The 18,217-nt window shown below is 41.8% G+C and overlaps 1 protein-coding gene across 1 annotated transcript; it reads left to right on the top strand.

Moving 5' to 3' along the window:
* The first annotated feature begins 2,594 nt into the window (after nt 1–2,594).
* On the top strand, nt 2,595–13,861 carry LOC139309916 (vomeronasal type-2 receptor 26-like). Its single transcript, XM_070934099.1, has 6 exons — nt 2,595–2,691; nt 3,504–3,763; nt 5,786–6,580; nt 7,329–7,541; nt 11,986–12,112; nt 12,951–13,861. The coding sequence occupies exons 1-6, from the start codon at nt 2,595–2,597 to the stop codon at nt 13,859–13,861; spliced, it is 2,403 nt and encodes an 800-aa protein (XP_070790200.1).
* Nucleotides 13,862–18,217: the final 4,356 nt, after the last annotated feature.

Genomic DNA, 18,217 nt, shown 5'->3' with positions numbered 1-18,217 from the left:
TGGGGAGTGAAGTCAGCACGGCCAGAGGGGTGACCAGCCGCAAATCGTGGCACCCACTTTGTTCCCCGAAGCTGCTGGGCAGATTCCCCCTCCCCGACCGTCCCGAAGAGGGAGGGTTGTTCCTCATGCTGTGCCCCAACCTAGATCCCTGCCGCCTGGAACTGGCAGAAAATGGCCGAAGGGTGGGGGCCGGCAGGTGGGCGAGGCTACATTCGGCGTATAAGACGCAACCAGATTTTCACCCCCTTTTTGGGGGTAAAAAAGTGCATCTTATGCACTGAAAAATACAGTATCTGCTTTGCCTATCCCCTTTAGTGAATTTCTATCCTATTCTGCCTGTGGAGAAATGGTTAAGGATGCATCAGTGCCAGAAACACAGCACAGGTTGATTGTAGATCAGTGGGTCAAGGGTCACGGTGCCAGGCTGTAGCAGCACACTGCTGGCTTGTGCTCTGTGAGTCTTTCCTGCTTACTTCATTACCTCATTATTGGCTGGGATGTGGAAGATCTAGAGAAGATGGCAACTTGAGGGGGGGTGTGAGTAACTTCTATCCAATCAGAATACTGTTACTGTGCTACCTTTTGTCTGCTTGTGTAATACTGTATAAAAATAAAGTTCTCTACAAAGTCGAGAGAGACATCTTAGAGACATCTTGGAGACATAATGAAACAGAGTAAAAGCCTGGACCTCTGATTTACAACAGTTGATGGTGGGATAAAACCCATGATTGGAGCGCAGAACTAGAAGGATATCAATTGTTCAAAAGAAACAGACTCAGCAATAGAGTTGGAGGGTGGGGGGAGGTTGCATCTTCTGTAAGGAATTATTACACTTCCATAGAAATACACAATACTAGGGATGAAAGCCTTCTTGGAAGTATTTGGGTTAATATTACAGGAAAAAGAAATGACTTTGCTATTGGTGTGTACTTCAGGCCACCCAAGCAGCTGAAGGAAATAGATGAACTCTTTGCTAATAAGTTAGCTGAGGTGTGCAGGAAACAAACCACTATAGTAATGGGGGACATTAACTACCCTGACATCAACTGGGAAACAAACTCTGCAGGGACTGTGAGATCTATTTTAACATTCAAAAGGTAAACAAGGAAACTAGAGGGACAGCTACACTGGACTTAATCCTTATTAATTGAGGTGAAATGGTTGAGGAAGTAGAAGTGTTAGAGAAAAATTATGTCTCTATAGCTGTGCCTATTAATGGCTTTTGGAATGGACAGATACGTAAGCCAATCAGAGGGCAGCTAATATGTTTGAATCTCCCGGGCCCTCCCCTAACTGTCACAGTTAGCAGTATAAAAGGAGATTCTTAACAGAAACCGTCGCTCTTCAGTTTGCTCTTCAGTTTACTCTTCAGTTTGCTCTTCTGTCTAGTATTGTATTGTCTTCTAGGATCTTCCGCTAGACAACTGTGAGCAGTTTGGAAGTCTGTTAGAAGAGCAGTTCTGGTGGTTTATAATACTATTTCTTCTGAGGAAGAATAGTCAAATATAACATCGCTTAGAGCGAATAGATATAGATAAAGATATATAGCTGACAGGATAATTTATCATAGTAACTAAGTGCTGTTTATTAATTGAATAGATATTGTTATGTAAATAAAAACATTTACTGTTAACTGCTTCAGAGGCTCACTTGTTTAAGTAGAATTTCATAGAGATAAACATTCATGGTTCATTGATATATTAACCTCCACAACAAGAAGTTATACGGCTGTGATGGTGAACCTATGGCACATGTGCCCAAAGTGGCACGTGAAGCCGTATCACCCGGCACATGCAGCCTTGCCTGTTTCTCTTCCGGGTTTCTGCTGCGCATGCATGTACAATGATCAGCTGTCCTTCACATGTATGGCAGTGCCAAAAACCAGTGTGGGCATGCGAGCCAGCCAACTGATTGTCGGGTGCACATGTGCACCAGAACCCGGAAGTTCAGCTTTTCTGGAGCACGATCCCTTCATGTTGCAGCAGTGCTGAAAACCAGCCTGTGCATGCACACCAGCCAACTGATCGCCGGGCACGCATGCATGCTACAACATGGAAATTTGGCTTTGCCGGAGCACAGCCCTGACGAGCGCGCTTGTTCGTACGCGATGTTTCCGCATGACGTTTTTAGCACTTGGTGCCAAAAAGGTTTACCATCACTGTTATAGGGACTTTGGGGAAGAGTGACCATAGCCTATTGATAAGATAGAACAATTTGGTTTTTAATGGAGTTCTGGAAGAAGTTCAGAAACCCCAGAGGACAAATTGCTTCTCCCTGTCATTATTACCACCTGGGTGTTTGAGACAACGTCTGCTCCTTCTCCAGTGGCTGCCTTTGATGTAAACATCAGACTGAAAGAACAAGGAAGGGATTTTTTTATCAGAAAAGGATAAATGCCTCTTTGGACACAAGTTCTGAGACAGGCTCTTCAATTTACTTTCTCCTTTACAGAGGAATCTTGGTTTCTCTCTTTTTGAATCAAGAAAGCCACTGCATTTCTATCTTGTGAGAGTGCTTTGAATTCTTCTAGCTTTTTTTGTTTTTATTTATAACAGGAAAGAAATTGATTAATCAATTTCATTGGTTAATGAATAATGGACCTTCTGCTTCTGCTTCTGCTGGTGCTGCTGGTGCCCAAGCCAGTCATTGGGAAGCTTAGAATGAAGTGCCTCCTGTATTTCAAGAACCAAGGTGAAAAAAAACCGTGGAGCTACTACAGGCCAGGAGACCATCTCATTAGTATAGTTGTCAGTGCAACAAAATTATCAGATATAATGTTGTCTTTCAACATGGCTCCATATCATCAGTCTCAATTGTAAGTCATTCTTTCTGATGTAGCTGCATTCCCTCTCTTTGCAATTCTGTCTTCTTTTTGTATTTCACTTACTCATCTGTTACAGAACTGATCTAATTTCTTGAATTGGTTCAATTTCCATGTGTTATTATGTAGAAATTCAAAGATGGAACAAAAAATACTTGAAAGAAGTTCAAGTCATTTTCCTCTCCTTAGCCAATCCTAAATTGATCATTTGAATACTGGCATAGCCCATTTTCTTATATTTTAAACTGCTCATTGGTAATCAATTCCTGATCTTAATAATAATACAGAATTACTTGTTTTTAGAGTTGCTTTTCTGTGTCACTTATAAAACAACCCCTTCTTTTGGTGATGGTTCTACTTTAATGATTGAATGATGTTGATCCCTGGTTACTGGGCAGATGAAAATTAGTACTTCGGTAATTAATGGTTTATTTGTGATTTTTAACCCTGGTGAGGACTATCTCAATCCCATCTTCTCAACATTCATAAATACTAAATGATGAGGGGTAACTATCTAGTGCCTGATTTGATATCAGTATTGACTGAGTAGGTTTATGGAGACAATGGGGATTATATTGGTGGGAGGAAGGAGAAACTATTTTGGTGTTTCTATTGTTTCTGGTGGTAATGACATGAACACTTTTTTACAGTACTTTAGCTTATGGTGCATCAAAAATTCCAGGCTTCATTTTCAACTTTGAAGTGGTCAACAGGAATCCTCAACTTCTCCACAATCTCACATTGGGCTACAATATCCATGACACATATTTTAACACACTTGACACTTCAGATGCCTTGCTCGACATGCTGTCTACTGGAGAAGCCAATGTTCCCAACTACAGCTGTGGAAGGAGGGATAACCTTTTGGCTCTTCTTGATGCAGCTAGAAGGGACATCTCCACCCAGATGTCAACATTAGGTGGCCCCTACAAAGTCTCACAGGTTTGTGTGTGTTTTTCTATATGGTAATGTGAGTGTGGTGGTAGTGGTGGTGTGGGAGGAATAGATGCAACTATATCTCCTCTATGGAATTCAAGAGTTGCCTCTCACCATGGTGGCATCAAGGCTGGAGATTGGGATGCTCAGAAGAGAGGAAGCAAGGATTAAAGCAGATATATCCTCTCATGACACCATCTTCATTGCTTTGGGCGCTTTTGCTGTACACCTGTGAAGGTGAAGAAAAGCTTTGTGTCCCATCAAAACTAAGGGGCAGTAGTGATGGGAACCTGACATTCCATACATGATATCAGCCAAAAGAATGATATTTTCAATGGTGCACAAATCCCAGATTCATGAAAAGAATCCCAATGGATTTATCTCACCTACACTTGATAATAATACAGTATATGTCTTATGGAATGATAGGGACCAGAGAATTAACTAACCACCTTATTTAAAAAATTGTTAGCTGACATGCCAACTTCCCCCCTTCCCCAATATGTTCATCATCAAATTAATCATAAAAGGTTTGAAGATTAATAAGACCCCTGCAGAAGACCATCTACCGTCTGAACCATTCAAAATGTATCCCAGTTAGTAGGGCCCTCTATTGGCAATTCATTTACACATATAAAAATGTTATATCCAGTTGAGTCGAAAATGGCAATAGTAGTTTCTATTTATATATAAAAAGAAAATAAAAAGGACATAGAAATTATAGGGCCAAAAAAACCCACAACAACCCTTTTTCTGCCTTTATAGATGTTAGTTCTGTTTGCTGTGGGTATATTACTTGGAACCCTGGCAGCAGCATTTGATACAATAAACAGAGAAAAATTACAGAGGAAATTGATTGCTCTTAAAATGGAACACAGACTGTTGGCACTGATCAAAGCCCTTCACAGAAGCAGTTGTTGGAGATTGTGATTTAGACTCACTGGAGCCATGAGAAGAAGGATCAATCCTTACTAATGACATACTTTTTATTAAGTCTAGACATTAATGATTTACCAGGATTAATGAAGGATTCTTGGTTGAATGAATTAATGAAGAAGACTTGGCTCTTATCCTCATAATACTTGTCTACATTAGTAAATCAAAATCAAGAGTTCTGGTCTAAATGGTGTTTCAAAGCCTAGTAGGCCGGTGGCAGTTTGATATGCCTGTTGATGGAATTGTTATTGGAGAACCACACTTCTTTTAGTAGGCATCCTCCTTTAGTCCTCTCATGGACAATAACCTCAGCTTCTTGAAAATCAAATGTTTGTTTGTATTCCTTCATATGTGTCCAGATCTGGGAGCGCTGTTCCTTGTGTCGGATAGCCAGTTTGTGTTTGTGTACTCTGGTCTGTAACCACTTGGCCATTTCCCCTATGTAATTGCTTGCACAATTACTACAGTTGATGTGGTAAACTATCGAAGATGTCTCCTCCTTGGGTAATGCTTCCTTTGGGCGCATCACTCTCATTCTCAGTGTTTGGTCCGGTTCGGGTGAAGCGGTAGTGGCATGCGTCTGCTCACAGTTCCGAACCGGTAGCAAAGTGTTGTGACCCCGACTTTGCTGCCAAAACCTTGGTCTGCCAAGAATTCTAATTTGTTTACCTAATAAAATATTGGCAGGCATGCTTGGTATTACGTTTGCCTGTGTGAGGAAGAGGGACAGAACATAAAGGTAGGTGAAACCCATTACTGATATAGGTATGGTTCTGGTAAATTGTGAGAATGATTAAGAAATATGATTTGCATTTTTTGTTTATATTCCTTTTTCATTTGTTTTTTTTTCCCCTTTAATTCTACCTTGTTCTTGTTAAATCTTGTTAATGTTCTGTGCTTTATATTAATTTTCTGTGCTTTATAGTCTGTATTTTGATATTGCCCAATACAGTATCTAATTAGAAATAAATAATTTGTAATATGTTCATGAGAACCTACAGTATTTGGATTTATTTAAAAAAACCCAATACTTTGGATTTGATCTGATCCCATATATAACACAGCCTTCTTCATTGTTTTTTCCCCCTTCAGATTAGTTATGGTTTTGTTTCTGAGGCTCTGAGTGATAAAAGCCAGTTCCCTTTTTTCCACCGGATGCACCCCAAACAAGGGATCCAGTACCCAGCAATTGTCCCTCTGCTCCTCCATTTCAGATGGACCATGATTGGTCTCTTTGCTGCAGATACAGAAAATGGAGAGAATTTCATGAGGACTTTGACTCCTGTACTTGTCAGGAATGGAATTTGTGTTGTTCTGTCGCAGCAATTCTCAACAACCGGGGATACAGCACCCATCAAGGATGCCCTCTCTAAGTGGAGACAAGTCAATGTCTTTGTTCACTTCATAGAACATCCTTCCTTTTTGGACAGACTTCTTTATTTTCATACACCACTTGATAGTTTGCCAGGACCTGTTCCAAGGAAAGTCTGGATCATGACATTCTTTTGGAATTCAGAAATTCAATACTATTCTCTTTTCAAATACGTCCATAGTATTTGGACCTTTGCTTTTCAGGGGAAAAAAAATCCTCCAAAGGATGACTTTGAACCTGACATCTTTGTGCAACACCAATTTGCAAGTCAGTCTTTTCACTGTTCTTTCTCAAAGCATGTTTTTTCTGTGAAAGGCAGGAGAAGATGCACCCAGAAAATGCCCCTGGAGACCCGAAAGAAAAGGAATAGTAAATGGATCTCAAATGACCGTGATTTTTACACTGTCATTAAGACTCTGGTCCATGTCTTGAAGGCCGCATATTCCTCCAGACTCAGGAGGAGGAGGAAGGACAGGAAATATTGGTTGGCACGTCCAAGGCTGCAGCCATGGCAGGTATGAAGTTTTGACAAGGATCCATTCAACGTTGCTCCTTTTGCAAAGGATTCCAAAGTACAAGGAAAAGAACCATCTCAACTAGGGGTGGGCTTCCCCAAACCTCCGCGCATGCCTTGCACTTACTTGCATCCCGAATGGGTTGCATGGGGACTCCTGGGAGGGGAGGGGTGGGGTGGGCCAGCCAAGAGTGGCATTTGGGGGTTCTGCAAACTGTACAGAATCATAGCTAGAGGTTCTCTCGAACCCTTGCGAACTCCCAGCAGCCCACCTGTGATCTCAACCTACCAGTGCTAAGAAAGGCCCACAGTGCAAGATGGAGGATGTCAATTATATTTTGGCAATATGTATTTTGTCAACATATGATTGACAAATATTGCTGAACCTTTGTTTTTCCGCTTTTGAGGATATTGATAACATTTGATCCCCAACTAAGAATATCTGACAGTTTTTTAAAAAAAAATGTAGAAGAAAGGTTTAAATATGAAAAGACCATGTAAAAAGAAATCAAGTTTTCTGCTTTTAAAATAACTGGATATCTTATATATATATTTTTCAATATATGATTGGCCAATTTATCTGAGCCTTTTTTCTTTTTACTTTTGAAGATAGTAGTAACACCTGTTCTCCCAACTCACAATATTTATAAGTTAGACAACTGTAGAAGAAAGAGTCAAATATGAAAAGACCACCTGGGATAAGTAACCAAGTTTTCTGCTTTTAAAATCCCTGGATGTTTCTATTCTAGTTTCATCCCTTTCTGGAGAAGAATGAGTTTTGCAATATTTCCAAAATGAAACTGTACTTGCACCAAAATGGAGATGTAGCAGCAGATCTGAACATCTTAAGCTTTGTGGTTGTCCCCAGGAAGAATACCATCAAAAAACTACTGGGGAGTTTTGAAAGACAAAGACTTGTTATCAACCAAGATGTTCTGTCATGGCTACATTTGCTGAACAATGTGGGTGAAATATTGCAGTGTTTTGTGTTTTCCAAATCCTTAGGTCCCATTTCAAGTGAGCTAAGTCTGAACACCATGGTAAATGATCTTTACTGAGAATTCAATGTGGGGAGTAGAATTCTTACAGTTTTCTGTGATTGCTTTAGGACTATTGACCATGGTGTCCTTCAGCTGCTAAAATATGGAATGTAGTTTCAAGCTCATTCAGCCATGTCAACATGAATGCTGGGTGATTTTTTTTAGGACACAGATCATGACTCTTGTATTTCCTCTACAATTTAGTATCTCTATAATACTGAGAGAGGCCTTCAAGTGATGGGGATTGTGTTTACAATTGTGTTTACAGAGAATTGGCAATTCTCTGTCCAAGTTCATGTTTGGAATGAATCTGATAAATTTCAAATTTCAGTCAAGACTGAATGGAGGTCCTGTCCCTATGGGAAATAAATTTAATCTCAACCAGAATAGAACTGGAAGGAATCTTGGAGGTCTTCTACTCCAACTTCCTGCTCAAGTAGGATACCCTATACCATTTCAGACAAGTGACTGTCCAGTCTTTTCTTAAAAACCTCCAGTGATGAAGCACTGACAACTTCTGGTGGCAAGCTGTTCCACTGGTTAATTGTCCTCACTATGAGGAAGTTTCTCTTCAATTCCAGGGTGCTTCTCTCCTTGATTAGTTCCCATCCATTGTTTCTTGTCCTGCCCTCTGGTGCTTTGGAAAATAAGTTGAACGCCTCCCTCTTTGTGGCAACCTCTAAAATACTGGAATACTGCTATCGTGTCCTCCCTAGTTCTTCTTTTCTCTAGATTAGCCAACCCAAATCTGTTGTGGCCCACCAGCGGCCTGAGCGGATCATGGCTGATTCCGATGAAGAGGAGGCTGGTGTGGTGTCACGCCAGCAGCCTGCGCAGCCAGTGCTCGTGTTGGACAGCGAGGAGGCCGAAGAGGATGTGGTGCCAGAGGCAGAGACTCAGCCAGGGCCTTCAGAACCTCCAGAGATTCCTTCACGTGGAGAGAGCGAAGTGGAGGAGCCTCTCCTCAATGCTTGAGCACGCAGGGCTGCCAAAAGGCAGGAGTGGGTACTCAGGAGGAGGAGGTCTCCTCAAGAGTAAGGCTTGACGATAATTGGCCACTCCCTTAGCCTATTTAAATCACACGCCATTAGTAAGTTTCTTGCTAGAAACAACTCGTATTTATTATCAGAATATTTTGGTTTATCATATCTTGTTTTCTGGGCTGGTTGCCAACCTTTGCCGGTCTTGTTTATTCTTGCTACTTAATAAATTTGATAAGGACCGTTGGTGTGTGTCAATATCCTCGGAAATCCATAGCTGGGGCAGAACAAAATCCTGCAACCGTTCTTCATATGTTTTGGCCTCCAGGCCCTTAATCATCTTAGTTGCTCTTTCCTATTTTTCCAAAGGCTCAACATCTTTTTTGTAAAGTGGTAACCAAAACTGGATGCAGTTTTCCAGGTGTGGTCTTACTAAGGCTTTATAAAACAGTACTAATACTGACAATTATTTGGAACTAGTTTTTTTATTCATTTGAAACTTATTTATTTATTTATTCATTCATTCATTCATTTGAATGACATCAAACCCTTGTCATGGACAGATCATTCGCTTCTTCACTTAGACTTTCAAGCCGCTTCCCCCCGCCACAGGGAGACGGAACCGACTAGATGGTTCCGTCCCAGGCGCCTGATGGATCCCGAAAGGTTCCAGATGGAGCTTGGGCCGTTTCCAGAGACTCTGGCACACGACTCGACTGAAGACCTGGTGGCTGCCTGGAATAGTGCGGCCGCAGAGGCTTTGGACCGCGTCGTGCCTTTGAGGCCTCGGACCCGATGCTGACCTCAACTGGCTCCTTGGTTCTCCGAGGAGCTGAGGGAGATGAAGCGTTCGAAAAGATGCCTAGAGAGTGTTTGGAGGACTAGTCAATCCGAATCAGACCGGACACAGGTGAGATCTTATATCAAGACCTACCTAGTGGCGATAAAAGCGGCAAAATCTAACTATTTTTCCGCTCTTATTGCATCTGCAGAGAACCGCCCAGCTGCTCTGTTTAGGGTGACCCACTCCCTCTTTCGGGTGGGAGTGCGGGAAGATCCCTTGCAGGGTCAAGCTGAGGATTTTGTACAGTTCCTGCATGATAAAGTCCCTCAGATTTGGGAAGGCTTGGACTCCGACTGGATGAGTCCGGGGAGGGAGACGGGGGTGAGTCTTGAGAATATTATCTGGGAAGAGTTTGACCTTGTGGCTCCCGAGGATGTGGACAGGGTTCTGGGTAGGCTTAGTGCTGCCACATGTTTATTGGACCCGTGTCCCTCCTGGTTGGTACTGGCCTCCCGGGAGGTTACACGAGGCTGGCTCCAGGGGATTATAAATGCTTCCTTGAGTGAAGGTGCCTTTCCCGCCACCTTGAAAGAGGCGGTGGTGAGGCCCCTCCTCAAGAAGCCATCCCTGGACCCGGCTGTATTAGTAAATTATCGTTCAGTCTCCAACCTTCGTTTTGTGGCAAAGGTTGTCGAGAGTGTGGTGGCACAACAGCTACCCCGGTACCTGGAGGAAGCTGTCTATCTGGACCCGTACCAGTCGGGCTTCAGGCAGGGGTACAGCACAGAAACGGCATTGGTCGCATTGGTTGATGATCTCTGGAGGGCTTGGGACAAGGGTTGCTCCTCTGTCCTGGTCCTATTAGATCTCTCAGCGGCTTTTGATACCATCGACCATGGTATCATGCTGCAGCGGTTGAGGGGATTAGGAATTGGAGGCACCGTGTTACAGTGGTTCTCCTCCTACCTCTCTGACCGCTCGCAGTTTGTGTTGGCAGGGGGGCAGAGGTCGACCTTGAGGCACATCGCCTGGGGGGTGCCATAGGGATCGGTCCTCTCACCCCTTCTGTTCAACATTTATGTGAAGCCGCTGGGTGAGATCATCCGTGGTTTTGGGGTGAGAGTCCATCAGTACGCTGATGACACCCAGCTGTACATCTCCACCCCAAACCACCCCAATGATGCCCTTGATGTGATGTCCCACTGCCTGGAGGCCGTGCGGGTCTGGATGGGGAAAATAGGCTCAAACTCAACCCTTCCAAGACTGAGTGGCTGTGGCTTCCGGCATTCCGGTATAGTCAGCTGGTGCCATCGCTGACTTTTGGGGGTGAATCTCTGCCCCCCACAGAGAGGGCTCGCAATCTGGGCGACCTCCTGGACTCACAGCTGTCTTTAGAAGAACACATGACAGCCGTAGCCAGGGGGGCTTTTTATCAGGTTCGCCTGATCCGCTAGTTGCGTCCCTTTCTGGACCGGGATGCCTTGCGCACAGTCACTCATGCCCTCGTCACCTCCCGTCTGGACTATTGTAATGCTCTCTACATGGGGCTCCCCTTGAAGAGCACTCAGAGGCTCCAACTGGTCCAGAATGCGGCCGCATGGGTGGTTATGGGCGCACCTCGTTACGCCCATGTAACACCTCTCCTGCGCGAGCTGCACTGGCTCCCAGTGGTCTTCCGAGTGCAATTCAAGGTGTTGGTTACCACCTTTAAAGCGCTCCATGGCATAGGACCAGGATATCTACGGGACCGCCTTCTGCCACCAACAGCCTCCCACCGACCAGTTCGCTCCCACAGAGAGGGACTCCTCAGGGTGCCGTCGGCCAAGTTATGCTAGCTGGCGACACCCAGGAGGAGAGCCTTCTCTGTCGGAGCTCCTGCCCTTTGGAATGAATTGCCCCCGGATATTCGTAACATCTCTGATCTCCGGGTCTTTCGCTGTGCCCTCAAGACCCTTCTGTCCCGACAGGCAGGGCTACCTAATTGAATGATTTTAAATTGGGTTGTAACTTTGGGTTTTAAAATTCGGCCAAAACTATTTGATGACTTTAATTAATTTTAACTATGAAATTGTATATTTATGTTTTTTAATTTTGGCTGTACACCGCCCCGAGTCCTTCGGGAGGAGGGCGGTATATAAATAAAATTATTATTATTATTATTATTATTATTATTATTATTATTATTATTATTATTATTATTATTATTATTATTGTTGTTGTTGTTGTTGTTGTTGTTGTTATTATTATTATTATTATTATTATTATTATTGAAACTAGTTTAATTAAGGAGAAAGTACTGAAAAGTGAGGACAATTCATCAGTGGAACAGCTTGCTCTTAGAAGTTGGGATGCTCCATTACTAAAGGGTTTTAAGAAGAGCCTGGACAACCACTTGTCTGAAATGGTATAGAGTCTCCTGCTTGAGCAGGGGGTTGGGCTAGAAGACCTCCAAGGTCCCTTCCAAAACTGATATTCTGTTATGCTGTTATTCTGTCAAAGTTATGCCAGAGACTATTTTGTTAATGTTCATGTTTATTTTTATATTCTACAGATGGTTAGACCTAATGCATTTTCTTTGGCATTCCTTTGTCTTTCTCCTTAGCCTTTGCCTCAGTCCAAATGTGTGGAAAATTGTCATCCTGGATTTGTCAAGCGGTCTCGAGAAGGAGAGCCAGTCTGCTGCTATGACTGCATTCCTTGTCCGGAGGGGACCATCTCCACTAAGGAAGGTGGGTGACACAAAAGAAAAGGATAGATCTTATGGAAGTGGATTCATTCAGAGCATTTTCATGATAATACCTGTTCAAAAACAGATTAAACCTGGGAAGACTAGCAAAATGACCTGGGGCTAGAAAGAGATAAGATAGTGTGGCAGATTGGGCAACCTTTACTACTGCCAGATAAAATATCTCTTCTGTTTTTTAGTTTGGAATTTCCATCTACATTTGACTTCTAGGAAGATTGGATTTCTTTGAAACATGAGGAATTGTCTGAGGATAATTATTGGAAAGTTTATTCAAATGTATTCTATGGGGGCCTATATGGAGAGGTATTATTGGTCCACAATGAGGTGCTGTAGACGGTTACGGAGATACCTCATTCCGCCAAAATGCCATTTCTCCTAGCTTTCTCTGCCACCTTACTAGAGTTCATAAGTTACACAAACTGAGTCCATTATATTAAGAAGTGCCATCCAGGAGGGCTCAGGAAGCCTGTCTAGAAAGATTAAGTCACTAATTATTAACCTCTAATATTGTAGGTTCCTATGAAGGTTCTGCACATTTCATAGGCAGTAGATGATAGCTAGCTAGCTAGCTAGCTAGCTACATAGACAGACAGATGATAGATAGATGATAGATAGATAGATAGATAGATAGATAGATAGATAGATAGATAAATAGATAGATAGATAGAGAATGACAGAGATATAATTTGAAATTTTCTATTTCAAATATTAACAAATGATTCTTTGAAAATGCTCATGCTATCAGCTGTTGTTCCAAGAATGTATTTCTTGAAACTTAAAAGGACAGAATGCTGAGGAAATGTTGATTTTTATTTTCTCAGATATGGAAAAATGCATTAAATGTCCGGATGATAAATATCCAAATGAGGACCGAATTCAATGTATCCCCAAAGTTATATCCTTCCTGTTATATAAAGAAAATCTGGGCATCATCCTGGTGTTTTTTGCCCTAGTTTTGTTCCTAATCACAGGCCTTGTTTTAATTATATTCATTAAATACCGAGAAACTCCCATTGTCAAAGCCAACAACCGGGACCTCTCTTACATCCTCCTGGTCTCCCTCCTGCTTTGCTTCTTGTCTCCTTTTCTCTTCCTTGGTCAACCAAAGAAAGCCACCTGCCTTCTCCAACAAACACTCTTCAGCATCACTTTCTCAGTTGCCATTTCTTCTCTCTTGGCCAAAACAATCACGGTGGTGCTGGCTTTCTTGGCCACAAAACCAGGAAACCAAGTGAAGAGATGGTTGGGGAAGAGTTTGGCCAACTCCATCATCCTTTCTTGTTCTTCTGTCCAAATTATTATTTGCTGCATTTGGCTTGGAGTTTCTCCCCCATTCCCTGACTCTGACCTCCACTCTCTGTCTGGAGTGATAAACTTGCAATGCAATGAAGGGTCTGTTGTCATGTTCTATATCACTCTCAGCTACATGGGCTTCCTGGCTGCTATCTGCTTCACAGTGGCTTTCCTGGCCAGGAATCTGCCTGGAGCCTTCAATGAAGCCAAGCTGATCATCTTCAGCATGCTGGTCTTCTGCAGTGTCTGGGTGAGTTTTGTGCCCACCTACCTGAGCACCAAAGGGAAATACATGGTGGCTGTGCAGGTCTTCTCCATTTTGTCCTCTAGTGCTGGATTGCTTGGCTGCATCTTCATCCCCAAGTGCTACATAATCATGCTGAGGCCAGATCTCAATACAAGGGAGCAACTTACAAGAAGAAGAAATGAAGAAATGTGAGACAGACAAATCTCAACTCTCAACATGTTCCAACGGGCCACACCTAGAAAAATGGTCCCAGTTGCTCTCCATATATAAGTGGGCCAATAATTTTGTTTGAAATAAATAGAAGATAATGTCTCCAACTTTGTAAATAAAATACCTTTGCAAAGGGGCTTCTTTGCCCACCTGAAAATACTAATAACTAGGTAATTCAGGAAAAGTAAAAAAAAATATATATTTAAAAAAGTGGAGGTCAAGTCAAGTGGAAGGTGTACAAAGAAAAGATACATATATTTACAATATGTGATACAACAGAAAGCAAGTGATCAAACACTAAAAGACATTGATTGTATATGACGCTTCAACGATGGGAAACTTTGATTGTACGTAACATTCCACAAGTGACAAATTTATTGGTTACATTAATTTTCCCAGCAGGTTTTTAAAGCTTGCAAATGTATTCAAGTCTATTTATAGGGTACAGAAATGTTACGTACAGCACATTTGGTTTATGTAATACCTCAGAAAGCAAGTGATCAAACTATAAAAGTTAATTTTATTGTTTATATTTGTTTTATTTTAGTATGCAATATTTAATCTCATTTTTTTTCTTGACTGTAAGCCATCTAGAGTCACTTCTTGTCAAATGGACAGTGTTTAAATAAACAACATAAATAAAACAAAAAGTGTTGATTATATGTTCAATTACATTGAAAAATGGAAAACTCTGATTTTAAGTAACATCCCATAAGTGCAAGTACAATCTACTACTATGGCTTGAGCTACAATTCTGTTGAAAATTCCCTTCCTTTGCCACTCATTTTGAAACTCCTAGAATGCTTCCAAAATGCTTGTTGTTTACTAAGCTGGACTTTATGTCCATTATACCAAATGTCCTTTGACTCTGGAGCTGGATGGAGTAGAGCCAGCAAACCATGACAGGCCAGCAGACAATCTCAGTTGGAGGCGTCTTTTCTGTAATAAGGTGTCAGAGTTTGTTGCAGAAATCACATCCAGAAAGCACACACAGATAACTGATGCAGCAGGATTCATTAAATAAGAAACTTCTTTACATACATAACAACACATGAGACATATATACAATACCAAGAGCCGTTCTCAGAATCAGAAACATAATCACAGAAGCACAGTTAACAGAAGGAAGGACAATAATAGGAACACACAACTTATATTTATACATATCAGTTAACCTAAGCCACGCCCAGGCTCCAAACAGCCCTCATTGGCTGCTATGCCTATACATTGGCTGACCTTGTTACCATGCCCTTTTCCAGCCAATGGCTGACCTGTTGCCATGTCTATCCAAACAGTCCCCATTGGCTGATCTATTCCAGTCTATGAATATTCAAACTCTGACATGATGGCTATCTTGAAATCACACCATTTCAACAAGTATCCCTATACTGAAATTGCTGGGTAAGTTAGCCTTCCGGAAGTGGAATTAAGGCCAGTCCACTCACACATGATTCCAAAACCTCTGAGCTTTTCTCAGGTGCTATCTATCACTGTGTTTTTGTATTTGTCAGCTGGGCTCCCATTCTGAGACTTACGGTAGACTGATTTGACTCTTATCTCAGAAGCCACTGCACATGTCCACATTCCTTCTTCCACATTCTTTCACTTTCTTCTAACTTTTCTTTGTTCGCCTGCCAACAGGCAAGGCAGGAACGCTACCAAGATGTAATCATTAGCTAGTAAGACTTTAGCTAATAAGACTGTTTTTTACTTCTTTATAATAAAAATTGTTGATTAGAATATATCTCGGGTTTTATTTGCTTTAAAAGTATACTCGAAGGAAAAGCCACGATCCATTCTCTAATCAAGGTGCAATTACCCAAAAGCAGAATGGGATTAACTGCCACCCTGACACTATCATGTATCTGCTTTGCCTGTCCCCTTTAGTGAACTACCATCCTATTCTGCCTGTGGAGAAATGGTTAAGGATGCATCAGTGCCAGAAACTCAACACAGGTTGATGGTGCGAAAAAACCCATGATTGGAGCACAGAACTAGAAGGATATTCAATTGTTCAAAAGAAACAGACTCAGCAATAGAGTTGGCGGGATGGGGGGGAGGTTGCAACCTCTGCAAGGAATTATTACACTTCCATAGAAATACACAATACTAGGGATGAAAGCCTTCTTGGAAGTATTTGGGTTAATATTACAGGAAAAAGAAATGACTTTGCTATTGGTGTGTACTTCAGGCCACCCAAGCAGCTGAAGGAAATAGATGAACTCTTTGCTAATAAGTTAGCTGAGGTGTGCAGGAAACAAACCACTATGGTAATGGGGGACATTAACCACCCTGACATCAACTGGGAAACAAACTCTGCAGGGACTGTGAAATCTATTTTAACATTCAAGGGAACTAGAGGGACGGCTACACTGGACTTAATCCCTACTAACTGGGATGAAATGATTGAGGAAGTAGAAGTTATAGTGCCGCGATGGCGAACCTATGGCATGCGTGCCCAAAGTGGCACGTGAAGCCGTGTCGCCCAGCACACGTGGCCTTGCCTGTTTGTCTTCCAGGTTTCTGCTATGCATGCATGCGCAATGATCAGCTGTCCTTCGCGTGTGTGGCAGTGCCGAAAACCAGTGTGCCTATGTGCGCCGGCCAGCTGATTGTCAGGTATGCAGGTGTGCCAGAAACCGGAAGTTCGGCTTTTCCGGAGCGTGATCCCTTCACGTCTGCGGCAGTGCTGAAAACTGGCCTGTGCATGCACACTGGCCAACTGATTGCTGGGCATGGATGTGCACTACAACCCGGAAATTTAGCTTTTCCGGAGCACAGCCCCGACGAGCATGCGTGTTCACACATGATGTTTCCGCATGACCTTTTTGGCACTCGGTGCTGAAAAGGTTCACCATCACTATTATAGGGAGTTTGGGAAAGAGTGACCATAGCCTACTGATAAGATAGAACAATTTGATTTTTAATGGAGCTCTGAAAGAAGTTCAGAAATCCCAGAGGAGAAATTGCTTCTTACTGTCATTATCACCACCTGGGTGTTTGAGACAACGTCTGCTCCTTCTCCAACGGCTGCCTTTGAGGTAAACATCAGACTGAAAGAACAAGGAAGGGATCTTTTACCAGAAAAGGATAAATGCCTCTTTGGACACAAGTTCTGAGACAGGCTCTTCAATTTACTTTCTCCTTTACAGAGGAATCTTGGTTTCTCTCTTTTTGAATCAAGAAAGCCACTGCATTTCTATCTTGTGAGAGTGCTCTGAATTCTTCTAGCTCTTTTTTTAAAAAAAATAATTGTTATTAAACAGTTTTTTTAAAAAAAAAAACCCAAAAAGAAATTTTTACAATTTTCTTCTTTTCAACAATTTCACATTAGTAAATGTTTCTTACATATCCATTTTTCTCCCTTACTTCAATATAAATCAATATAGTTCTAATATTGATTTATATACATAGAGATAACAGTGTACTCAATAGTGATCATACATTCTGGGTCCGTTTCATTTCTACTCTTTTTGTTTTTATTTAAAACAGGAAAGAAATTGATTAATAAATTTGGCCCATGAATAATGGACCTTCTGCTTCTGCTGGCGCTGCTGGTGCCCCAGCAGGTCCCTGGGAAGCTTAGAATGAAGTGCCTCCTGTATTTCAAGAACCAAGGTGAAGAGAAGGCATGGAGCTACTACAGGCCAGGAGACCATCTCATTAGTATAGTTGTTACTGCAACAAAATTATCAGATATAATGTTGTCTTTCAACATGCCTCCATATCATCAGTCTCAATCGTAAGTCATTCTTTCTGATGTAGTTGCATTGTAGCGGTAGCTGGGACCTCTGTTTGCAATTCTGTCTTCTTTTCTTATTTCACTTACTCATCTGTTACAGAACTGACCTAATTTCTTGAATTATGTGGAAATCCACATAATCCACAGAAATACAAAGATGGAACAAAAAAAAAATACTTGAAAGAAGTTCAGATCATTTTCCTCTCCCTAGCCAATCCTAAATTGATCAATTGAATACTGACTTTTATTTAAAGATGTGATTGAAATGGCTGTAAATAGTCTGGCATATCTCATTTTCATATATTTTAAACTGCTCATTGGTAATCAATTCCTGATCTTTATAAGAATAGAGAATTACTTGTTTTTAGAGTTGCTTTTCTGTGTCACTTATAAAACAGCCCCTTCTTTTGGTGATGGTTCTACTTTAATGGTTGAATGATGTTGATTCCTGGTTACTGGGCAAATGAAAATTAATATTGCTGTAATTAATGGTTTATTTGAGATTCTTAACACTGGTGGAGGACTATCTCCATCCCATCTCCTCGACACTCACAAATACTAAACTATGATGGGTGACTATCTTTAGTGCCTGATTT

Source organism: Pituophis catenifer, unplaced genomic scaffold (assembly GCF_029215685.1).
Source record: "Pituophis catenifer annectens isolate HBS135680 unplaced genomic scaffold, rPitCat1.0.hap2 SCAF_2, whole genome shotgun sequence".
Lineage (NCBI taxonomy): Eukaryota > Metazoa > Chordata > Lepidosauria > Squamata > Colubridae > Pituophis > Pituophis catenifer.
This window is presented reverse-complemented; position numbering and strand designations above follow the sequence as displayed.

Bases quoted from the DNA above. Each gene is read 5' to 3' on its own strand.
- LOC139309916 (XM_070934099.1), top strand. From the start codon at position 2,595: ATGGACCTTCTGCTTCTGCTTCTGCTGGTGCTGCTGGTGCCCAAGCCA. The intron at 2,692-3,503 runs GTGAAAAAAAAC...CAAAAATTCCAG, and splicing joins CCTGTATTTCAAGAACCAAG to GCTTCATTTTCAACTTTGAA. The intron at 6,581-7,328 runs GTATGAAGTTTT...TTTCTATTCTAG, and splicing joins CAAGGCTGCAGCCATGGCAG to TTTCATCCCTTTCTGGAGAA.